At 53.0% G+C, this 22,776-nt stretch overlaps 1 protein-coding gene across 1 annotated transcript in view; it reads right to left on the bottom strand.

Moving 5' to 3' along the window:
* FSTL4 (follistatin like 4) overlaps positions 1-22,776 on the bottom strand; it is a 347,488-nt gene that overhangs the window by 321,315 nt on the left and 3,397 nt on the right. Inside the window, exon 2 of the mRNA XM_062189768.1 lies at positions 2,134-2,167. Coding sequence (XP_062045752.1) covers positions 2,134-2,167 — 34 coding nt within the window. The remainder of the gene's footprint in view (positions 1-2,133; positions 2,168-22,776) is intronic.

Below are 22,776 nucleotides of genomic sequence, written 5' to 3'. Positions count from 1 at the left end.
GGGCGGACAGCCCCAGATCAAAGCAAACCACAGGAGCAAACCCTTTGGGTCTCCACTAGGAGGTGTCCACCCCGAGCCCTGAGAGCTCTCTTGCCCTCGTCAACCCCCCGGGCCTGCCAAACCCACCAGGAAAACTCAGTGACTAAGCCGTGACCCTTCCAGTGCCAGCTCAAGACAGCCAGGATCCAATCCGAAGCTCCTGATGCTGTAGGATAATGTCTGCCTTTTGCTCACAGGGATGAGAATTTACTAAAATATTCGCAGTTCCCCTATTATTCTCACCCTCACACCCTTTTGGAGATTAACAACCCTACAACCCACATGAGTGAATTGCCAAACCCAAAAATACTTGGAACTTGCAATTTCCCACCTTTCCTTCCTTCCTGCCAGGTTATAAGCAGTGACATTAAAAGAACAGGGCTATTTCAGGAACTTCAAACACTCAACCTTGACAGAAACAAGCAAGAAAGACGTCAGTTCACAATAGGAAGGAAAAAGTTTATTGATGTCAGGACAAATGTGCAAATACAAACACAAGGCTTAAGCTCCCAGTCAGTCAGCTGTGTGAGCTGATGCTTTGCAGGGGTGGGGAGGAGGCACAGGAGACCAGCACAGCCCGGCCATGCCTTTGCTCACTCTCCATTTACTCACTCCTCAAGGGGTTTGAAGTCGCAAGCCCAGTTTGGCTTTCTTATGCCTTTAAGTAGAAATATACATAGTTCTCCTGTAACCCCAGCCTTGTTAGAGATTTCTAACACAGAGACAGTAGGAGCCCAGAGTTAAGTTTATATTCCAAGGTTAAGTTTATACATGATTCCCCAATGCTAATTACTCTCAGGTATTCACATTCAAGGGTACTAACATGAATAGAATAGTACTCATAATATCATTGCACATCAACTTCTCCACTCCTTAGGGCTGTTTTTCTCCAACATGCACAGTCACTGACCACTGTGCCCATGACTTACAATAAGAAACATCCTTCCCGGACCCATCCATCATCATCCAGTGTCATTTGCTTTTGATATCCAAACAGCGATGCTTGCCAAACAGATAGAGTTCAGAGGCTCTTCAATCCAAAACCAAAGACAGTTGCAAATGGGAATGGAAGCCAGAAACTTACCCCCAGGAGTCCAGTTAGGCAGACCCTTTGAGCTCCAGGTTTCAGAACCACGGACAGCAGCCAAGAAAAGGTTGGCCCCAACACTAGTATAGGAAGTCTAGGTTTCCAGTCACTAGAGACACAGGTTGATAACACGGCCATTCTATGCCTTTCATTGTGTTGCAAAAACATAGAACTAACCAGGAAGCAGGGAAATGTTAGATTCAGGTGTGGACAGGGAACTGTTTCATTACTTTTGATTGCTATTCTTTTTGCAAAGAGTCCCACAGGGACAGATATGGTTAAGGCTAAAACCAAAGGCATCCCCTAGATCAAAAACTCACTTTGGTTTCTGGCTTCATTCTCCCATCTATGCAGTAAAGATACGATTGGCAATGATTCCACAAATCATTCAAAAGACATCCTTTTATTAGTAGCTAGGTATTACCGAAAGTGAATAAGGGAAATTTCAATTTCCACTAAAAGATTTCTGAAATTACCACCCATATACCCTTACCTAGGAGACCAGGTAACAAATGTGCTAAAGGAATGCTGGCAGGAAAAACAGGACATCATGGAATTGTTTCCAAAAGGAAAATTAATTGGTTATTTCTATTTCAGCTTAGCCGAAGCTGTAAAATCTAATCAGCAATATTTTTCACAGTGGCATCTCTTTCCAGATACTGAAATACCTCAGACCATGAGCATTTTAGGGGTTGTTGTTCATGATGTTGTTTTTGCTGGGTGAAGAGGTTTCTCTGAAGTAACTATGAAAACGATCATGAATGAGCCAGTTCCCCAGACCCCACCTCTGAAACCCAAAGGGAGAAGAAAAGAGTCATCTCAAGCCAACCTGGACTTCAGCACTTGAGTGCCCCACAGCCAAGTGCTAAGCAGTTGACACCCAGAAAAGGCCACACGAAATTTCAAAGAGCGGGCTGTCCCCAGTCTGAAGTTCATCATGGTTTCAACAAGCTACCTCCACAATGTCAAAACTGAGAATGAAATAGGTATGAGGTCATTCTCCCTACCTTCTCTTCTTGTGACGTCATAGCTTCTGGACTCCTGCAAGGAGAGAGAGACTCGTGTTACCGAAGAATAATTCATATGTACATACGCCTGCAAATATCCCACTTCTTATGATTCACATTCATGAAAACATGAACCAGGTAAGTAGAACGTGACACTCAGTGACATTAGGTCTACAAAACTCTCAGCACACACACACACACACCCCACTGATGTAAACAATGTTTCTTTGGAGGCTTAGGCAAAAATGGGGGAAAAAATGTTAATCATACAGGTTTTCAAGAGCACAGCTGTTTCCCAGAGTTTTCCTTATATGTTCCTACACAGCAAACACAAGTTACTGAGAAATCAAAGGGTGATTTGCCTTAATAAATACCAGTGTCTCAGATGAGATGGAACTAGCAACACAGGGAATGTGCTTTTAAAAAACCTTTGGAAACAGCCCTGAGAAACCAGCCGGTGTTCAGAAAGGAATAGGGGCAGAGGGAACACCAGGAGAGAAGAATGACCCCGGGAAGTGGGGTGGAGGGAGAGGACAGGGCTGCCCAAGAAGGAAAAGTGCTACAGAGAGCACAGGGGAGGGAGGCTGGCAATGTGTTCTTCGGCTTCCTAAGTGAAAACACATCTCTACCATTCATCGTAAACACGCAGGATAACAATCCCAAGGTTGAGAATAAGCTCAAAGCCATGCTAGTGACTGAGGAGGAGGGACGGGCAAGGCACGCACGGGCTCGGTCGCCACCACGGAGCTGCTCCGGCAGCAGCGCCTCGGCAGCAAGCAGCACCGGCTCTGGCCTCCTGGTGGTCCTGCTCAGTGGGACGCAACCTCAGGGAGGAAACAGACCAGCACTGGGCGTGTCTGTCCCGTGCCAGCTGCATTCTCTGGCCCACACCTCGCGCACCTGTGAAACCCTAGGGCAGCGCAAGGGCAGAGGCACGAGCAGACCGCCACGCGGCACCTAGAGCCAAGTCGGTGTACAGCCTGCTGCTTCCTCGCGTGGGGTCGCCAGGGCGGACTTTGGAGAAGAGGGCATGGAGCTGACGGGCAGAAGGCACAACGCGAAGCCTGCTCTCCGCCCAGGGCCTGCACCTCCAGCCCTGCACAGCGGAAGCGCTCCCTCCCTGCAGCAGGAGAGCTCACAGTCAGCCTCTCGGCTGTGGGGCAAACTCTGGGAGCCTGTTACTGCGATCACATAAAATCTGCCACGTGATCTAGGGACAGCTGGCACTCACACAGTCCTGCCTCTTACAGAATAATCTGGTGCCTCTGACACTCCTCAAGTCGGCTCTCACCTCAAGAGTATTTAAACATTTTCCTGGTATCTCCTGAATATCTCCTTTTTATATACATCTTGTTATCGTAAGTGGAATCTTCCCTTTCATTAAATCTTCCAATTAGTTTTTGTTTGTCTATATGATGGCAATCAATGTATATTGATTTTATAAACAGCCGCTTGATTAAATTTCTTTTTGTTTGTAACTTATTTTCATCTATTCTTTGGGTGTTTCCATTTGTGTATTTTTTGTGAGTTTTTTTTAACATTTATTTCAGAATAGTTTTGATTTACAGTACAAAGAATTCACATACATTCCTCACCCTGCTTCACCTATTAATAATATCTCATATTAGTGCCCTTTTCCCAATGAATGAACCACACGCTCATTTTTTTTTTAATCCAAACTCCTTTTATCCCTCGCAGCTCTCCCTACCTTCTGCGGTCAATCTGTGTTCACACTGAGTTTTCTCTCCTAACCTCGGCTCCCACAGATAAAGGAGAACACGCAGTTTTTGTCTTCCTGTGTCTGGACTTATTTCACTCAACTAGTGGCCTCCAATTCCACCCATCTTGCTGCAAACGGCAAGATGTCATTCTTCGTTGAATTATTGAGCGGTAGTCCGTCAGGTACCTAGATTCTTCATCCGGTCGTCTGATGATGGAAACCATGGTCGATTGCATGCAATGCCTCCTGTGAACGTGATGCAGCACGTGTCTCCCTGACACGAGTTCACATCGTTCCATTTGTATGTTTAGACAAGCTACTCACAGCCAGGATCCTGTCTTTCCTGCTCCTACACACTTTGCTGCTTTCTCTTGCTTTCTTCTTCAGCCCTGTGCCAAGTGTTGTGGACGCAGGCTCACCCTTATCTTGTCTCTGACATCCAATAGAAAACCTCTAGCATCTCCCTACATAAGAAAATGCTGGAATTTGGCTTAACAGATGCACTTAAAATATTTAGTGTAAAAATGAAATCATTTTCTGTTTTACTGGGCTTTTAAATAAACACGTTTTAGCTTCATATGGCCCAACTCTTCCTCATCCTCGTATTGGCCACTTCCTGCCCTGGGCTGTGAGCTGCAAGGGGCCAGTGTCTTTTTCCCTCTGGCAGCCTCAGTGCCTGCAGATGCTCAATACATATTTGTTGAATGAAAACTCAAATCAAATAAATTATGTGTTGAATTTTATCAGGTAATTTTTATGCATGAATGGAGATGATCCTATGGGTTTTTTTTTTTTCTCCTTAGAACTATTAATATGATGACTTCCATAGATTTCATAACACTCCACTAACCTGTTTTTCTGGGGTAAGTTTTTCTTGATCATGAAACATTGTTTAAAATATACTGCCATTGGCCACCGCTGTGGCTCAATAGGCTAATCCTCCACCTGCGGTGCTGGCACACCGGGTTCTAGTCCCGGTCGGGGCGCTGGATTCTGTCCCGGTTGCCCCTCTTCCAGTCCAGCTCTCTGCTGTGGCCCGGGAGAGCAGTGCAGGATGGCCCAAGTGCTTGGGCCCTGCACCCGCATGGGAGACCAGGAGGAAGCACCTGGCTCCTGGCTTTGGATCAGCACTGTGCGCCAGGTGCAGCGCGCCGGCCACAGCAGCCATTGGAGGGTGAACCAACGGCAAAGGAAGACCTTTCTCTGTCTCTCTCTCTCTCACTGTCCACTCTGCTTGTCAAAAAATTTATATATTGCCATATTCTATTTGCTATACTCTTAAATATGTTCTTGAACTGAGTGAACTACAAGATTCTCTACTGATATTCATAAGTGAGACTGAACTACCATTTTCTCAGGATTATACTAGACAGAGAGACAGACAGAAAATATCTCCCATCCACTATTCACTCTACAAATGCCTGCAACAGCTACTGCTGGGCCAAGCTGAAGCCAGGAACTGGGAACCCAATGCAGGTCTCCCACAAGGTCAGCAGGAACCTAACTGCTTTAGCCATCACTGCACCTGCCAGGGTTGCACTAACAGAAGCTAGAATCAGGAATAGAGCCAAGCACCGAACCCAGGTATCCTGACGCATGATCCAGGAGTCCCAACCTGTGGTCTTAAGCACTAGACCAAATGTTCGTCCCCAAAATGTCTTAAACCAATTGATATTTAAAGGCTTCTTCCACTTCACTTTTCAAAAAATGATTAAAGAGGAAGAAAGGTTAAACAAGGACAAGCTTTCACATATGGTCAGTGACCAGCTGAGATTTAAATGCCAAAGTCTGGTTGCCAAGCCTAGCTAAGCAACAACATCCCATCTTTAAAAATAAAATAATGGGGGGCGGTGCTGTGGCGTCACAGGTAAAGCCGCCGCCTCCAGTGCCAGCATCTCATAAGAGTCCCAGTTCGAGTCCCAGCTGCTCCACTTCCGATCCAGCTTTCTGCTATGGCCTGGGAAAGCAGTGGAAGATGGCCCAAGCCCTGTGAGGGTCCCTGCACCCACATGGCAGACCTGGAGGAAGCTTCTGGCTCCTGGCTTTGGATCAGTGCAGCTCCGGCTGTTGCGGCCAACTGGGGAGTGAACCAGCAGATGGAAGACACACTCTCTCTCTCTCTCTCTGTGCCTCTCCTCTCTCTGAGTAACTCTTTCAAGTAAAACAAATCTTTAAAAAAATAATAAAATAATGCTAAATGCTCAGGGATCATATATAAATTCAATGAGATAGAATTTTGCTTCTTGCTACAGAAGAGTGGCTTGCATTATACTAACCCTCTGCCAGCCCAACTACAGAAGTCGGGTTTAAGGAAAAAAGTTTAGAAGACACCAGACCAGCACACAGGCAGCCAGACTCCAGGAGCAGTGTTGCAGAGAAGGGAGCAGGCTGAGGCGGCTCCGAGCTCTGTATTCACTGCCACATTCTTCCCAGGGGCACTACTTGTTTCTACCAGAACCAAACAAAAAGCATTGTTCTAGAACTTAATATGACTGAGTTGGGAGATACAAATTGTGGCACAGGGCTACCAAAGCCACCTGAAAGGAAACCAGAATGCCGTGGGTGCAGGGGCCCAGGCTGGGTGCGGCGGAGCAAGCCTGTGCGTGTGACACCAGCATCCCCTATCCGACGGCTGGTTCACGTCCCGGCTTCTCTGCTTCCAACCCAGCTTGCTGCGAATGCACCTGGGAAAGCGAGAGATGGTGGCCCAGGTCCTTGGGCCCCTGCCATCTATGTGGGAGACCTGGACGACGCTCCTGGCCTTCGTCTGGCCCAGCCCTGGCTGCTGCCACCACTTACGGAGTGAACCAGCAGACGGAAGATTTCTCCCTCTGTATCTTAACCTCTCTGTCACCCTGCCTTTTAAAAAAATAAGTAAATAAATATTTCAGGAAAAAGTGAGGCCAATATTTTATGCTCTGCCCCCAACTGAGTTGCACAACCGTGGCTGAGCTGTACACATCAACAGCAGGAGACTGAGGAACAGGCAAAAAATTAGCTTCAAAGTGGCAACAAATGCCTTAAATAAGTCTCAGATAATGAAATGTTGGGAAATATCTTGACAGCATCAGGTGCTAGGCAGACAAAAGCCGGACCTTCCAAGGAGAGTGGTCCTGGCCAATGAAGCAGACTTTCGGTTAGGACCATTCTTCACTGCCCAGGGAATCCTGTTCTATGGGGGAAGCTGAATCCGGAGAGGCCTAGAGGAACTTCCTGAGCCTGCCTCGAATTTGAAAACCTGTCTTTAAGTTTCAATTCCCTGGTAGCAAACACCCCAGCCCCAGGGAGCTTCTGCCTAAAGATCATTAAGGTGGTATAATAGGAGTAGCTAAGACCCTTTTGCATCACAACACCCCACACCCTTGCCCACGTCTGCTCATCCCCTCTGTACCTCAGCTATATATACACCTCCCTTTTACAATTAAGTGAGGCCCTGCTTCGACTGGGCTCCACATCGTGCCAGATTGTCCCCCGGGTTTGGGGAAGGCTGAGTGGCGGGTGGCGCACTTTCCCCTCCTCGGTCAAGGCAAGCTGCGGGCAGCCTGCCTAATTCTCCGGCGGTGGCGAGGAACAGTCACCGCACTGTTCCTGCACAGATCAGGATCTGCCACTGTTCTCTCCATCAACAAAGAAAATGCTCTCCGTGGAAGACAACAAAACAGCCTCAGGCTTTATGGCTTTTCATATATAATCTTCAGCATCCGTCAAAACCCACCAAGCCTGGCAATCAACAGTGTGAAATGGCCAAAACTCAGGAAAACAGAGAACAGAGACAGACCCATGGGTAATACAGATCATGCAAGTAGCAGAAGCAAGCTTTGGAATAACTGTGGCTAACCCGTTCAGGGAGACAGAAGGAAGAAACCACATGTCACCAGAAAGCTGGAATCTATTTTAAAAATCAAATAGGAATTCTAGAATTAAAGATTAAACAACTGGGGCCGGCGCCATGGCTCACTAGGCTAATCCTCCACCTGCAGCGCCGGCACTCCAGGTTCTAGTCCCAGTTGGGGCACCGGATTCTGTCTCAGTTGCTCCTCTTCCAGTCCAGCTCTCTGCTGTGGCCCTGGAGAGCAGTGGAGGATGGCCCAAATGCTTGGGACCTGCACCCCATGGGAGACCAGGAGAAGCACCTGGCTCCTGCCTTCGGATCCGCGCAGTGCTGGCCATAGAAGCCATTAGGGGAGTGAACCAACGGAAGGAAGACCTTTCTCTCTGTCTCTCTCTCTAACTCTGCCTGTCAAAAAAAAAAAAAAATTAAACAACTGGAAGAATAAATGGATTTTACAGCATATTAAACACAGCTAAAGAGAGGAATCCTAAGATGGAAGCTAGATTAGAGGGAAGTAGCAGAGTGAAGACCTGCAAGAAAGAAAAGAAAAACACAGAAGAAAGGGTGATGGAGGTAACACGACACAGTGAAAAGGGCTGACAAGCACGTCATCACATTGACAAGAGCCAGCGGTTGGGTATCAGAGATGGAGAGGACACTGCCCATGAATGGAACCATGAGACTGGGATTCAGAAGCATATTATATAATTCCCAGAGAGAGTCATACAGGAAGTAGGTATTTTGCAAAAGAATGACAACTGAAACACAACATTTTAAAAACTGGGATGTGGCTACTGCACTGTTTGGAGGGAAAATATAATCTTTTTAAAAAGATTTGTTTATTTGAAAGGTGGAACAACTGAGGGAGGGAGAGAAAGAAAAAAAGAGATCTTCCATCTGCCAGTTCACTCCCCAAATGGCCAGGAGCCAGGAACTACATCCAGGTCTTCCATGTGAATGGAACAGGCACATCACAAGTTAGAACCATAGCAAATACGATGACACACCAGAGAGTAAGACGTCAGCAACGCTGGCCAGGGCCACACGTTTGTAGGAGGACCTGGAGCAGCGCATGCCCCACCGTCAGAGGACACTGCCCGCAGGACTGTCCTCACCGTCCAAACTCCAGCTCCGCAAAGCTGCTCCCGGAGACAGGAGCCGCTTCCCGCGGGCACGGCCCTTCGTTCTCGCAATGTTTATGGCTCAGTCTTCCATTTCAACAACTCCCTGTGCTAAATGCTGCTGAGACAGCCACCATGATTTCTGCTTCCCGAATCCAGCAGTTCTTCTCCTGAGGAAACACCCTACAGCAATGCATTCACATGAGCGTTGACACGTGCAGACGGCGGTGTGTCAGAGCGTCCACAGCACGGGACAGCCCCTGACGTCCACCGACACCTGGGTGGGCAGGCGCACGAGCAAATCCGTACGGCGGGAAATCACAGCCACCCCAAAGGGCAAACTCGGCAGCATCCGTAACCTGGATGAATCTCACGGACAGAAGGCTGGGCCAAAGGAGGCAGATGCTAAAGAGTACAGTGTGTAAGATTTTATTTTTGTGACTTTCAGAAACAAGCAAAACCTCTCTGTGTGGGGAACCTTGGGGAGGCACAAAGGTGCTTCTGGGGTGGTAGAAGCATCCCAGGCTGTGATGATTGCGATCACATAGACGATCATAAAAGTTAACCAAGTTCATAAAAGTTAACCAAGCGCCAGACCCAGGGTGTGTGCACCTCACTGTGTGTTTGATACGCATCAGTGACAAATCTTAAAATAAAATCAGACCCGTTTCCCAAGAGTACGCACGCAAAGCCTTTTGAACAGAGGGAGCAAACCTGCTCCCTGGTTTACAGATGAGGAAGTTTCTAGCAAGTGGCGGCTGCAGCTCGCAGGACTATGAACAAGGAGGAAACGGCCAAGTCCACACTACACTCGGGTCTCTCAAGTCCTGAGCCATCACGCTCTGCGGCCGCCACACAGAAAACCAACAGGCACTCTAGAGAAGCAGGGTGGAGACTGAAGAAGCTGGAGGCGCCAAGGCTCGACCCTGGCTCGTCCCTGCCAGCTGTGCCCCTGGTCACCATCGCTGAACCTTCCAGAACCTCAGTGTGTTCATCTGGGAAACAAAGGCAGGACCAGTGTGTTCCTCTCAGAGTGGCTGTGGTGATTACTTGGACTAAAAGCCGGTGCCGTGCTGACAGCAGAACGCAGACAACAGGCCTCCCACCCTGGCCATGGTCACCCCACTCATTAGCGACAGCCACCGAGGGCCAGAACTGAGCAGACCACAAGGGGGCGGTGAGTGCGTCCAAGGACCCCCTCAGTGACCGCAGCTAAGTGAGAATCCATCTTTCCAGGCCTTGAAAAACCAACCCCTTAAAAGCCATAGCAGAAATACACAGCATCAATGACACCGAGGCCCTGGGCGCACCGTTTGGGGGAGAAATGGTTTTCGGCAGAAGCCGCAAACCAGATGGTGATAAACGAGAGTTAGCACATGGGCATTGCTTAATGACTAAATTTCTTTAACTAAAACTCTAATTTTATTATGGCATAAATCACACTTTCTCGAAATAGGGAATTAATTTTAGATTTTTCATTCACTGTTCATAACCTTTCCACGAATTTGACAGCCAAATCATTTTAAATGTCATTTAACCAATACAATACAACAGCTTTATTCCTCGCTGTACCCTTCCTGAATCCATTATCTCCCACTAAAATGTAGAAGAACTTCAGTAAAAAATTACCATCCCATCAAGCTGTATTTTACTGTGCAGTTGAACTGCATAATCTTTATTTTTGAATCAATAGAATGCAAATGCTGAGTAATATTTTTCATAATCCACAAGTCTATAATGGATTCCTAGCTATCAAAAAGTAGTCTAAGAGCAGGTGAAAGAGCAGGAACAAGCAGCCTCCGATGCCTGCTCTGAATGCTTCCTGCATCCACGTTGGGCCCAGGGAAGAGACGGGGGGACGCGTGGGGCCGTGGTCACAAGTGCTGCACCATACTCCCAGCCCTCCCTGCTAAGGGTGCAAACAATCTGCGCTGAGGAAAGACGCAAGTCAAACAGCAAGCTGAGCGCAACTCCACGTGGCCAGTTCTAGGCAGACAAAGTAAAGAAGAGCCCGCTGTGGCCAGCCATGGTGAGCGGGCCCCAGGGCCCGGGTGCCCGGCCTGTGACGATGGCACCACCGTCCAGCAGGCCAGGGGCTGTCCAGCTGGCCCGTGCCCCAGATTCCCAGAGACACTACCTAAGGCAGTCTTTTGTGTTTAAGATTTATTTTATTTGTTTGAAAGAGTTACAGAGAGACGTTCACATACATACAAACAGAGAGAGAGAGAGAGAGAGAGAGAGAGAGGGAGAGAGAGAGAGAGAGAGGTCTCCTATCTGCTGGTTCACTCTTCAGACGGCCATAGTTGAACTGATCCGAAGCCCGGAGCCAGGAGCTTCTTTGGGTCTCCCATACAGGTGCAGGGGTCCAAGGACCTGGGCCTTCTTCCTCTGCTTTCCCAAGCCATAGCAGAGAGCTAGATCGGAAGTAGAGCACCTGGGTCTTGAACGGGTACCCATATGGGATGCTGGCGCTGCAGGCCAGGGCTTTAACCCAATGTGCCACAGTGCCGGCCCCAAGGCAGTTCTTTTGCCAGCTCCCTTTATCAAGCATCGAGTACAGCAGAGATCGAAGCCTTGTTCACAGGCAGGACTCATCACGGCCAAATTCTGACATCTAACTCCCCAGGTTTCCATTTCTATGCTGCTCTTAAAACGCACTCTCCTTTAGCAAGCTTTCTTACAAGTTTTCGTTTATTCATTTGAATTTTAAAAAGTTGACTCTAGCCGTTTGCATTTTTGCTAGCAATACACCATTCTACAAATAAAATCGTCCCTTGGACCGACAGAATACAGCTAAATTAAGTGACGCAGTCTGTGGCATGTGTTCCACCAAGCTCCCACTTGCTCAGGGCACACCACCCGCTGTGAACGCTTGATCTCATTTGTGTGGTTAAGTTAAAGGCAGAAGAAAAACCACCAAGGTGTTAGGTTTCCCAGCACCCCCCCGGCTGGGTCCTGAAAGCCGGAAGAGGGAGAAGGTTAGGGGAGTAAGGCTGCGCCCAGGTCTAGTCTAGAAGTTACGCCACCGAGAGTCCAGCAGAGAAGAGGATTTCCTGGGGGCAGAGCCTGCAGATCCCCTGCCTCTGCCCCCAGCCCACCAGAAAATGTCCAGCATGGGGATGCTGGCTCCTGAGAAAGGCCAAGGAGTCAGAGTCCACCTCCTGCCGCAGGGCGAGCAGTGGTTCCAGGAGCCTGGAGCCCAGAGCCCAGGGGGCTAAGGAGGGGCGTGTGCTCCTGGTGCACTGGCTCTCCACCTGAAATGAGAGGCTCACGGAGCGGAGGAAGTCCTGCACCTGTCAGTGGCCAGGTGAGGCCTCCTCTGCCTTTCTCACTGCCCCAGGACACCCAGAACTAGAAGAGAGAGGGCAGGGCAGGGCTGTGCCCATAAAGGAAGTCCAATTCGCTGACACTTTGGGGCTTGAACTCCAACAGTGCAAGGAACGAATCTTGCCCCCTTCTTTCTCCTCGGCCACCACAGATGGATCTGCTCACGGAAGCCTGTGTCGGCACGGGACTGGGAAGTCCAAATGATTCAGCCAGAGAGTTGACGAAGAGTGCTTCATCAAGAATAGTGGAATAAAGGAAGAGACTGTGTCTGGACAATTTTAAGAAAGTATCAAAGAAATCTCTTTAATATGAAGGTACTCTTGTATCACACTATTAAAAACAACAGTCCCAAGGGCAGGCAGGCGGCCTAGCATCAAGGCAGTGGTTATAGGGTCTGCACCCCACATCCGAGGGCCTGAGTCTGAGACCCGGCTCTGCTCCTGACTCCAGCTTCCTGCCAACGCAGACACCAGGACACCGTGGGATGGCTCAGGTTGCTGTCACCCATGTGGGAGGTCTGGATTGAGTTGCCGACTCCTGGCTTTGGCCCCCAGCCTGGGGCTGTTACAGCATTTTGGGAGTGAACCAGCAGGTTGGAGTTCTGTCTGTCTCTCACATAATTAAATCATGGGGACTGGCATTGTGGTGTAGCAGGTAAAGCTGCCACCTGGGATGCCAGCACCCCATAAGGGTTCATTCTCCTGTCTGTCCTGGCTGCTCCACTTTCCTATCCAGCTCCCTGCTAATGGCCTGGGAAAGCAGTAGAAGATGGTCCAAGTGCTTGGGCCCCTGAACCCACATGGGAGATCTGGAAGAAGCTGCTGGTTCCTGGCTTCAGCCTGACCCATCCCTGGCCATTGCAGCCATCTGGGAAATGAACCAGTGGATGGAGGATATCTCTATCTATCTATCTATCTCTCTATCTCTCTCACTTTCAGATAAATAAATCTTTTTTTTAGAAAAGTAAATTATTTAATTTTAAAAAACAGAATAGGGGCCAATGTTGTGTCCTAAGAGGTTCAACTGCCCTGGCATCCCACATATCAGTGCCAGCTGGAGTCCTGGCCACTCTGCTTTTGATCCAGACCCTTGCTAATGTGCCTGGGAAGGCAGCAAGAGATAGCACAAGTGCTTGGGCCCCTACCACCCACGTGGGAGACCTGGATGGAGCTCCAGGCTCTGGCTTCAGCTTAGGCCAGCCCCAGCCATTGTGGCCATGTGGGGAGTGAACCAGCAGCGGATAGAAGAAGGACTTCTCTCTGTCTGTCTTTCTCCCCTCTGCCTCCTTCCATCACTCTTTGAAATATTTTTCAAGAAAAGAATGGAAATTTATTTGAAAGAAAAAAAATTAAGTATCACCAGGATGATCCCAATGACAGCATCCCGGCTGGCTCCCCTGACAGCATCAATCTTACCAGGTCTGCAAGGGGGCTGTGAACAAGGCCCTCGGAGCTTCCAAGAGGTCTAGCAGCAGCTACAGCCCCCTGCTGCAGCCACGAGGAACCACCCAGACACAGTCTCTCCATCTGTGAAAGGGGCAGAGCAGGGGGCCCAGGGATGAATGAGGTGTCGTCTCGGCAGCAGGAGACCCACAGACACTGCTCGCAGACGGGAGCAAGGGAGACCAGGGAGTGGGGAGTCTGATATCCACAGTGACAACCAGACACAGAACACACAGAGACAGTCACCAGGCCTTCCGAAATTAGGATGATTCGGCTGTTAATGATCTCATATTTTTTAAGTCACCACTATCAGGACTGAGTGATTGTAAAGGTGAGTTGTCCTTTAAAACCTCATGCTAGCCGGCACCGCGGCTCACTAGGCTAATCCTTTGCCTGCGGCGCCGGCACCTGGGGTTCTAGTCCCAGTTGGGGCACCGGATTCTGTCCCAGTTGCTCCTCTTCCAGTCCAGCTCTCTGCTGTGGCCCGGGAGTGCAGTGGAGGATGGCCCAAATGCTTGGGCCCTGCACCCGCATGGGAGACCAGGAGGAAGCACCTGGCTCCTGGCTTCAGATCAGCGTGGTGCGCCGGCCGTGGTACGCTGGCCTTAGCGGCCATTTGGGGAGTGAACCAATGGAAGGAAGACCTTTCTCTCTAACTCTGCCTGTTTAAAAAAAAAAAAAAAAAAAAAAAGACTCACGCTAAGTTGATCCATGTGCTCTTAGTTTAAGGACGGCTTCCACAGCCACAAGGGAATGCCAAGTCCCGGGGGGGGAGGGGGGCGGTTCCTGATTGGTCACTACTCCGCCTGGCTGCAGATGAGCTCCGCCCACAGGCAGAGCAAGGGAGCCACAGGGAGAGCGGGCACCTGAAGGCTGTGTCCCTCTGACCACCCAATAAATGAAGAGCTAACGAGCTTTCTGATGTGGAAAAAACCCCACTTCTCTCCTTGAGAACCACAACCCATCCTGACCGGGGGTGGCACAGGGCTCTAACTGGGTGCCCCCCAGAACTCCCTCCTCCAGGATGGGGCATAGCTATGGCACCACACAAAGCTGCGGTCACCGCCTTCGCCCCGTCCCCCAAGGCAGGGCCTGCCGTGTCACTGGTGCTTGTTGCGACTCAGGGTCCCATGCTAAGGATACAGAGGCCAGCTATGCGGACCACAGGATCCACTTCTGCGTCCCGTGTTGCTAAGTTTCTGCAGAAACGTGGGGACGCCAGGCAGGGTGTGCCTCTCTCTGAGGGGCTGCGTGCCCACCGGCTGTCCTGCCGATTAAGCCTCTGCCTGCCCGGCTCGGGGCCAGGCCAGGTGCGGAGTGTGCTGGGGAGGAGAGCGCGAGCGAGGACTGCTGGCCCCAGAGACAAGGGGCAGGAGTTTATGCTTTAATTATTCATCACCGCCTCTGGATGCAGCCCACAGACAAGTAGCAAGCAGCAGCCTTAGGACACGCCATTGCAGCCCGCCTCTTTCATCCCTTCGCTGCTGCCGGCGAGAGATGAGGCCTGGGCTCAGAAAACTCAAAGACAGAGAAGGGAGAGAGGTCCCCAGCAACACCGACCTCACGCCCGAGTCCATTTTCCACTCAGGTTTTGCTCATGGCGTGGAGGGGGCGGGTGTCACAGACAGGATCTGATGCAAAGACGCAAAATGCCCCGAGTCCTGGTGAAGCCGGGGAGACCTGGCCAAAGCCTGTGAGCCGGTGAACGAGCAGGCAGAGGCTGTGGCAGTCCAGGGCTGGCCGGGAACGGCGTCTCAGGGGGACGCTGAGAACCCTGCAGGGTCTGATGTCTAAGCACAGGCACACTCTCTTCCCCAGAGGACGCATGGAGACCCCGTAGCCCAAGCACGCCACCAGAAACTGCCATCTCGCTCAGAAACAGGTCTCCAGTCCTCCTGCCCATCCAGCGTCCCCTCTGCCACTCGCTCCGTCATCACTCGCAGCATCCACGGATCCAGCACGGTGGGGACCTTCCCATCCCGCCCCACCCTCTAATTCCTACTTGTTCGCTCACCCCAGACTCTCAGCAGAGTTCCTCAAGGGTCTCCTGAGCCGTTCGCCCACTCAGCCAATCATTATCTCTGTCCTGGGGACAGAGCAGAGCCCAGATAGCCACAGCTCCAGTCGCCATGAGGCCCACACCTGAACGTGCCGAGATAGGACGGGGGCAGGAGATGGAAACTCACAGAGCACCCAGTGGTAAGGGCCAGTGTACGGCACCAAGTACCATGGGGCAGGGGGTGGGGGAGACCGCCATCTTAGGTAAGGAGCTCAGGGAGGACTGTCCGGGGCTGGCACGGGGGCAGAGACCCAGGCCCTAGGAGCAGCATGCTTATTGCCGCCGGCTAAGACCCTCCCTCTCCATGGTCGGCCGTGGCTCTGTAGGGGCCCGAGAGAGAGGACAGTGAGCATCAACCCCTCAGCTCCTGTTTGCTGAGCCCTCCCCACACCCGCCCCCTTCCACGTTCACAGCTGGGGGAGCCGCCACCCCACACGCCTTATGCTCAGACTTTGGTGACGTTTGATTGTTGTCTGGACAAGTCATGGGTGTGGGATCCCGTGGGGACCTGTGTGTGCACAGGGAGATGAACCCGCACACTCACTTTGATTAGAAAGCACTTTCACTGTGCCCCCTGTAACACTCATATTAAAAACAGAGCTCACAGTTGTTCAGATTAAATGAGTTATATTTAATTAAAAAGCCTGGAAGGCACAATAAGGCTCTTTTTCAGTTTTCTTCTACAACAGGAAGAGAGCACCAGTGGCCAGCGCAGCTGGGTTGATGCCAACTCGGTACCCGGCACATGCCCACCTGCTGAGTAGGTGGGAAGCCCCAGGGGCTCCAGGTTCCACGTGTGGGGATGTGGGAGTCAAGGCACTGGCCACACCACAAGTTTGGTAGCAGAACGGGGGCTTGTGCGAGAGCCCTGGACGGCACTCCTCATGGAGTGCACGGACGCCTACCCCATGTGCTGGTTCAGGACAGGCCCACCTGGGTCACCCCCACTTCCCGGAGGGGTGTGGGCTATGAGCACAGGCAAGCTCTGTCCCCACCAGTCTGAGCTGGCTCTGCCCTGAAGAGCAGGGGCAGACAAGGGTGTTTTGCCTGTGCTTCTGCCACAGCTAACCCAGTGGTTCCCAAACAGGGAGGGACCTCTACCACGGCTCAGAGTCCAGGCCACACCCTAGGCTGGTTAAATCACTCTCTCAGGGGGCAGCACCCAGGGACCCGCATTTTGGGGCTCACCAAGTGGCTAACAAGCCCTCCAAGAATGAGACTCTCTCTGCAGGTGCTGCTCCAAAAAGCCCTGAGGCCACAGCAGGAGCCAGCAGGGCTCCACCTGCCCTCCACGGCCGGGGACATGAGCTGGGCTTCCCTGGCACTTGGCTTCTCTTTGCCAGCACGCCCATGTTCCCTTCCCATGGGGAGGGCCGCTATCTCAGCAAACGGGATGCTTGGGAGGGGGGGGGGGTGCAGGGGGAAGGGCAGGTTCAAGCAGCCGCAAGTGAGCGGCCTCCCAGTAACCACCCAAGGCCCCTGGCACACGGGGTCATCACCAACCCAGTGTCAGCTGCCCGGACTTCAGTTACCTCACCTATGATACGAGATTCAGGGCGGTACCTCTGAGTGCACCGAGAGCCCAGAGACTCCACGAGCAGAGGCACTCGGTGCTGGATGGCTGCTGGGAGCTGGCCCAGTGCCACTCAGAGACAGCACCCTGGAGACTCTGGGCATCACCAAGTCCCGGCACCTGGCAGAGCACCCAGCCCACTACAGGTATCTGCTGTGCTTCTGGGCCTCTAGATGGGGGGGGGGGGGGCGCGACCGTGGGCCCTGCTATGGCAATGGGCAGTGGACAGTGGGCTGTGGACAGTGGGCCGTGGGCCGTGGGCAGTAGACAGTGGGCTGTGGGCCATGGGCAGTAGACAGTGGGCCATGGGCAGTGGCTGTTCCCACACACCTCTTCTCACCCCAGCCCAGGATGCCATCGTGACCCCCACCCCGTGGGGCTGCCTACTGGCTCCAATGTCCATCAACTCTGGGATTTCCTCCCCGCTGTCTGCTGGGCCTGAGCACCCAGGCGTGAGGCAGAGAAAGCCCACGTCACAGCCCAGTGCTCCTGAGAAGACAGCAGGCTGTGTAACGACCCCCGGGAGAGTGTGGGGCCGCCGGAGAGAAACGTCGGGGGCGTATTTTAGACCCATTCCAGTTCCAATTCGAGCATCCACCGGGGCCTCGGCCAGCCGACAGCTCCCAGAGTTCCCACATGAACATGCCTGGAACGGAGGCTCTGGCTCCAACAAACGAGGCAGCAGCGGAGCCATGGAAGCCGAGGTCCTTCCTGGAGAGAGACTTTTCAAGTACATTTTAAATGCCAGGATAGAAAGACAAACACATGAGAGGCTCTCTGTGCAAGGTGTGTGCAGTAACAGCTCCTGTGGCCTTTAATCCAGTCGTCCCACGACCAGCATCAAGGACAGCCACCAGGAACCGTGCACGTTCTAACGCCATTACTGAGCAGTCTGTGCCGCCACACGCACCCTGCCTGCCCACGTGGACAGAACCGGCAGCCGCCCTTGGGAGCCAGGGGCGGCTTCTGCTGACCCCAGCACCCCATGCTGCGTTTGCTGGACTTTGCATTTCACTCTAGGTCCACATTTTCGGCGAAGGTGAGGTGTGCCTGCCATGGTGATGCTGGCCTCTGCAGAAGGGACAGCAGCCAGACCTAGGCCCCAGAGACCACCGTACGAAGGGACCAAGAGCTGAGTCAGGGGGTCCAGCTCTATCCCCCACACACAGCTCCTGAGAGCCCCTGAAGCCCCTCTTGGTTCCCTACGGAAGCTGAGAACGTCTGTAACAGACGGGTTCTCCGAGAAGCACCTGGTCCAGAGCCCACATGACACCACGTGGTGTGTTCACTTGCAAACTGCTCAGCAGCAGAGGCAGACCCCGGGGTAGCCGGCAGGGTGCGGCAAGAGTGCCAGGCCGCTGAGGCTGCCACACCAGGCCCGGTGTGGGAGGGGAGCACGGCGCCCGTCACTCGTACTCGGTGGTTTTCTGAGATGAGAGACACAAACCACAGCTCTGACCCCCGCCTTCTGTGCAGGCGCTCGGCACCAAGCACCATGCGCGGCCCCTGGGACAGCTGGGAAACAGGACTACTGCCGCCTGTGCTGTGCTCGCAGCTACCTGAAGGCAGGCGAGGGCCGGGCACACCCTCAGCTACACAGCTGGCAGGGGCAGAGAGAGCCTTGCACCCCTGGGCCCCGGGACCTGTGGCGCCCTTGACACGGAGGCGAGGCAGCAGATTTCCCAGGCTGCAGGGCGGATGGGCAGCACGCAAAGAAGCCACTTGTTCCCCAGAGGAAAAACTCAATGTTGGGCTCTTAAAATGACGAGCTTCCTGGAGATGGGGAGAGCTGAGGATGCTGGGGACAGCTGCCCAAGTGTGGTGCGGAAGCCGGCGGCACCATTCATTTCTCCCCGAGCCACCTCTCCTCCAGGCCAGCACCCTCACAGGTGGCCAGGCAGCCAGCGCAGGGGCCTGTGAGCAACACAGCCCCAGCAGTGACCTATGGAGGGCTCGGAAAAGTAAGGGCAGGACCCTATCTGCAACTCTTACAAAGCAGTACACAGACCTACACACACACACACACACACATTCAGCTTTTTTGTCTCTTGATCCAGACCCCAAAGAAGAAAACTCCCCCAGCCATAAAGTGCTTGAACCAAACCAGTCGTGCCTGCTTGTGTCCAGCTTGGACGTCCGTAAGAGCTGCAATTTGGACTGAAGGGCTTCATGGAACGCCGAGCAGGAAGGGGACTGTGGGCTGTGTCTATGTACAAAGTACCGCACAGTGGGGCAACTGTCTCCTTCAAACATGTGCAGTTCAAAAAAAAAGAAAAGTGCAGCTGAAGGGGACAAGTCTCTCCTGATTCCCTGCGACCAGCGCCAGCCCCCGCCAGCACAGTACCCTATCGCTGCCCCGTGTGGCAGGCTCTGAGGACAGAAGACCCCAGGCCCCAGGCCACTTGCACTCCACTCTGCAGGGCAAACACTCCCATGTCCATAGCTGTGAGCAGGCCTCCAGAAGGGGGAAAGAGACTGGACTCCCAGTGCTCCTAGCTTCCAGCCTCCAGGGAATGCTCCGGCTGCCAAGCACGAGGCCCTCACCGGAGAGGTGAAGATGAAGGGCAGAGGGGCTCCTGGCCACTGGAGTTTCTCCCACACAGCAGCTGCCACGCCACCTTCCCCGGGGTCAGCCGCCCAGAGCACAGGGCCACCCTGTCCTACTGCCTCCGTTTCTGGAATCGGTACCATCCATCTCCCAGGGGACCGACCATGAAACAAGCCCGGGAGCCCCACAGCAAGGGCCATGGCAGTTGAGACAGGACGGCGGCTCCGGCTTGGCAGGATGGGAAACAGGAATGCTCCCCGGGGGCCTGTTCCAGTCTGCCTGACACCAGCGCAACATTCACTTCTCCCTCCCTCAGTGGGAAGCAGGAGCAATAGCCCCCAAGTCATGGAGGGTAAATCGACCAGGTGACTGGGGCTTGGCACATCTGATGCTGCCAGCTCCCGAAATTGTGGCAATCAGAGCCCCATTCATGACGATGTCCCGGTCACACCAGGGTGGGAAGTTTCCGGGAGCCGCAGAGGCATAAATAAAACAGTGAGCTGAGTAAATGCTAAATTAAGGGGAAGAGAAATAATGGTTTCTGTGAACTCATAAACGCTCATTTTCCTGGGTCACAGACCTTGGCAGGGCCAATTAATTCTGTCAACTATGATTTGAAAACACTGAAGAGCACACAGCGTGCTAACCCATCTAGGCTGGGAGGGCTTGCTGGGAGCAGAGAGGGAGGAGAAACACCCGGCACGCATACTGAACAGAGACGGGGATGGCCCCTGGCCAAGCACAATGATCAAACCTAGATCCCCAAAAGAGAGCGCTGACCCAGCATCCGCAGTGCCCACACAGCCTGGCTGGGCTCTGGGGACACAGGCAGGGCGGGACCCCAGCCTGGGAGCTGAATTCTCCACCTGGCCACAAGAGCGCGGATGTGGCCAACCCTCAGCAGGAAGAATGACCAACAGGCAGGCCAGCAGGCAGCTGAAGCCTCCCCGACTCTAAGCAGCGTCTCAGGCTGACAAGTGCATGGGTGTGGTGGGAGGGACGGTGGTCTCTTGGCCACTGGCGCTTCTTCCACTCAACCCTGGTGTGCTGGCTCCCGCTACAGTTCCATAGCAGAGACCACAGTGGAAGGGACAGAGGCCCAACAGCTCTGCCTGGTGCAAGGTGACCTGTTCATCTGCTTGAGGAAAATGACTAGAGCCCAGGATGCCTAAATCCATTTTCCCACCTGTCCTGTGGGTCAGTCGTGTCAAGCCGTTCCTGGCACATCTGTGGCCTGCCCACGGCTCTCCTATTCCTCACTGCGGCAGGCATTACCAGCTTGAAAAGGCCAGGGTTCATGCAACTGGGGCCTCCTGATGGCATTCACACTGGGACGAGGGAGAGGGATGCTCCTCCATGGGGAGTCTCGGCATGACCTGTAGCTCGTGAGAACTGCACAACCTCAGGACCCTCTCCCAGCCCCCCGAGTCTGAATCTGCACTAGAGCAAGAACCCCAGCCGTGGGCAGGCTTGGCCACTCCCCACAGGTGCCGGAGAAGGGCACCGACCACAGCACTCTGCAAGAGAAAATTCCTGGGGGGACCTGCTGCCCTCTTGCCTAGGAATTCACTGACACCCTGTGCACCTGCTAGCAGGAGGCTGGGCCTTCCTGTTACTTCCAGAGAAATGAAAATGCACATCCCTGGACACAGAACACTCAGCAGACAGCCATGGCTGAGTGCTGGGGATGCTGGGAGGGGAACCCCTGCCCCCAGCAGTGGCACCCCATCCTCTGCAGAGTCCTGGAGCCCTGTGAAAAGGGGTGTTCCCTAACCCAGGGCTGTCCTGCCTCCTGCTGAGAGGGCTCAGCCAGAGGCCCAGCTGTGAAAGTGACAGCAGGTGCTCAGGATGGGCATCAGCACAGGAACACATAAGCTGATCAGGCAGGCCTGGGCCCACATCTGCTCACAGGGAGCACAGGGTCTCTGCTCTCCACGCCCACCAGTGCGGTGAGGGGCGAGGCAGAGTCGAGACAGCAGCGGGCAGACATCAAATCCCACAGTGGACCAGCTGCCCTAGGCCAGGAACCCATCAAAACAGATCATCGGGAGCACAGTGCGGGGCGTGCACTTCAGTACGGAGGGCAGCAGGGACTGCGCGTTAAGCCCATTGACATGGGTAAGGGCACTGAGATCTAAGGCCAGTGACAGAGGTAAGGGCACGGGGACGTCTGTGAAGGCATTAATGCAGTCTCGGCAGCCCCAGAACTACTGAGTACCTGAGCCAGGCGGAGGGAAGCCTTGCAGTGAGAGGCACAGAGCAGCCGCCTGCAGGCAGCCAGGGCAGGACCAGGGCCGTCTGGGGCTGACCTGGGCATCAGGGGGGAGGCGGTCCTGCATGTCCCCTCCCCCACCCCGACTCTCACAGGTGTCTGACGTCAGAGCCTGGGCCTGCTCTGTGAGGACAGGGGCCTGGGAGGGGAAGAACCACTTAGCGCACAACTGGACACGGCAGTTAAGGGTCAGCTGTCAAACGCACCGAGGATGCACCAGACTGCGTGGTAGCCACCATTCCACCCCCAAGCCCAGAGAGTGGGTGGGACACGGTGCTGGGACACAGCCCCAGGAGGCCTCTGCCAATGCCCACCTCTCCACAGCAGATGCACTCACGGGGGCTGCCACACACCACCACTCACGCTTTCCTGGCTGCCTCGTCCTCCAGGGCAGGAAATCCTACCAACATTGATCTGACGGCTGCATTTGTCTTGGCCACACTATAGGGGGTGGGGGAACCCAACAGTGTTTCCCAATTCCCACACATTGTATCTGTCAGAATTGTTTGCTGGGAATTCAGAATGGCTTTAGCATCCCAGGCCACGTCCGCTTGGAAAGGGTGCTCCACCCCGCGACAGCTCTCTTCATCTGCGTACAGACGGCAAACTCCTTGAAGGGATTTCAGCAACAGTCTCAGTGCATAAAACAATAATTTAACAAAATTCACACTTGCTTAATAAAAGCTTTAAAAACGTGCGAACATCTCCACATCGGTCATTAACTCCTTATTTAACTTGAGGCCTTGCGA

This window comes from Lepus europaeus, chromosome 4, assembly GCF_033115175.1.
Source record: "Lepus europaeus isolate LE1 chromosome 4, mLepTim1.pri, whole genome shotgun sequence".
Taxonomy (NCBI): domain Eukaryota; kingdom Metazoa; phylum Chordata; class Mammalia; order Lagomorpha; family Leporidae; genus Lepus; species Lepus europaeus.
This window is presented reverse-complemented; position numbering and strand designations above follow the sequence as displayed.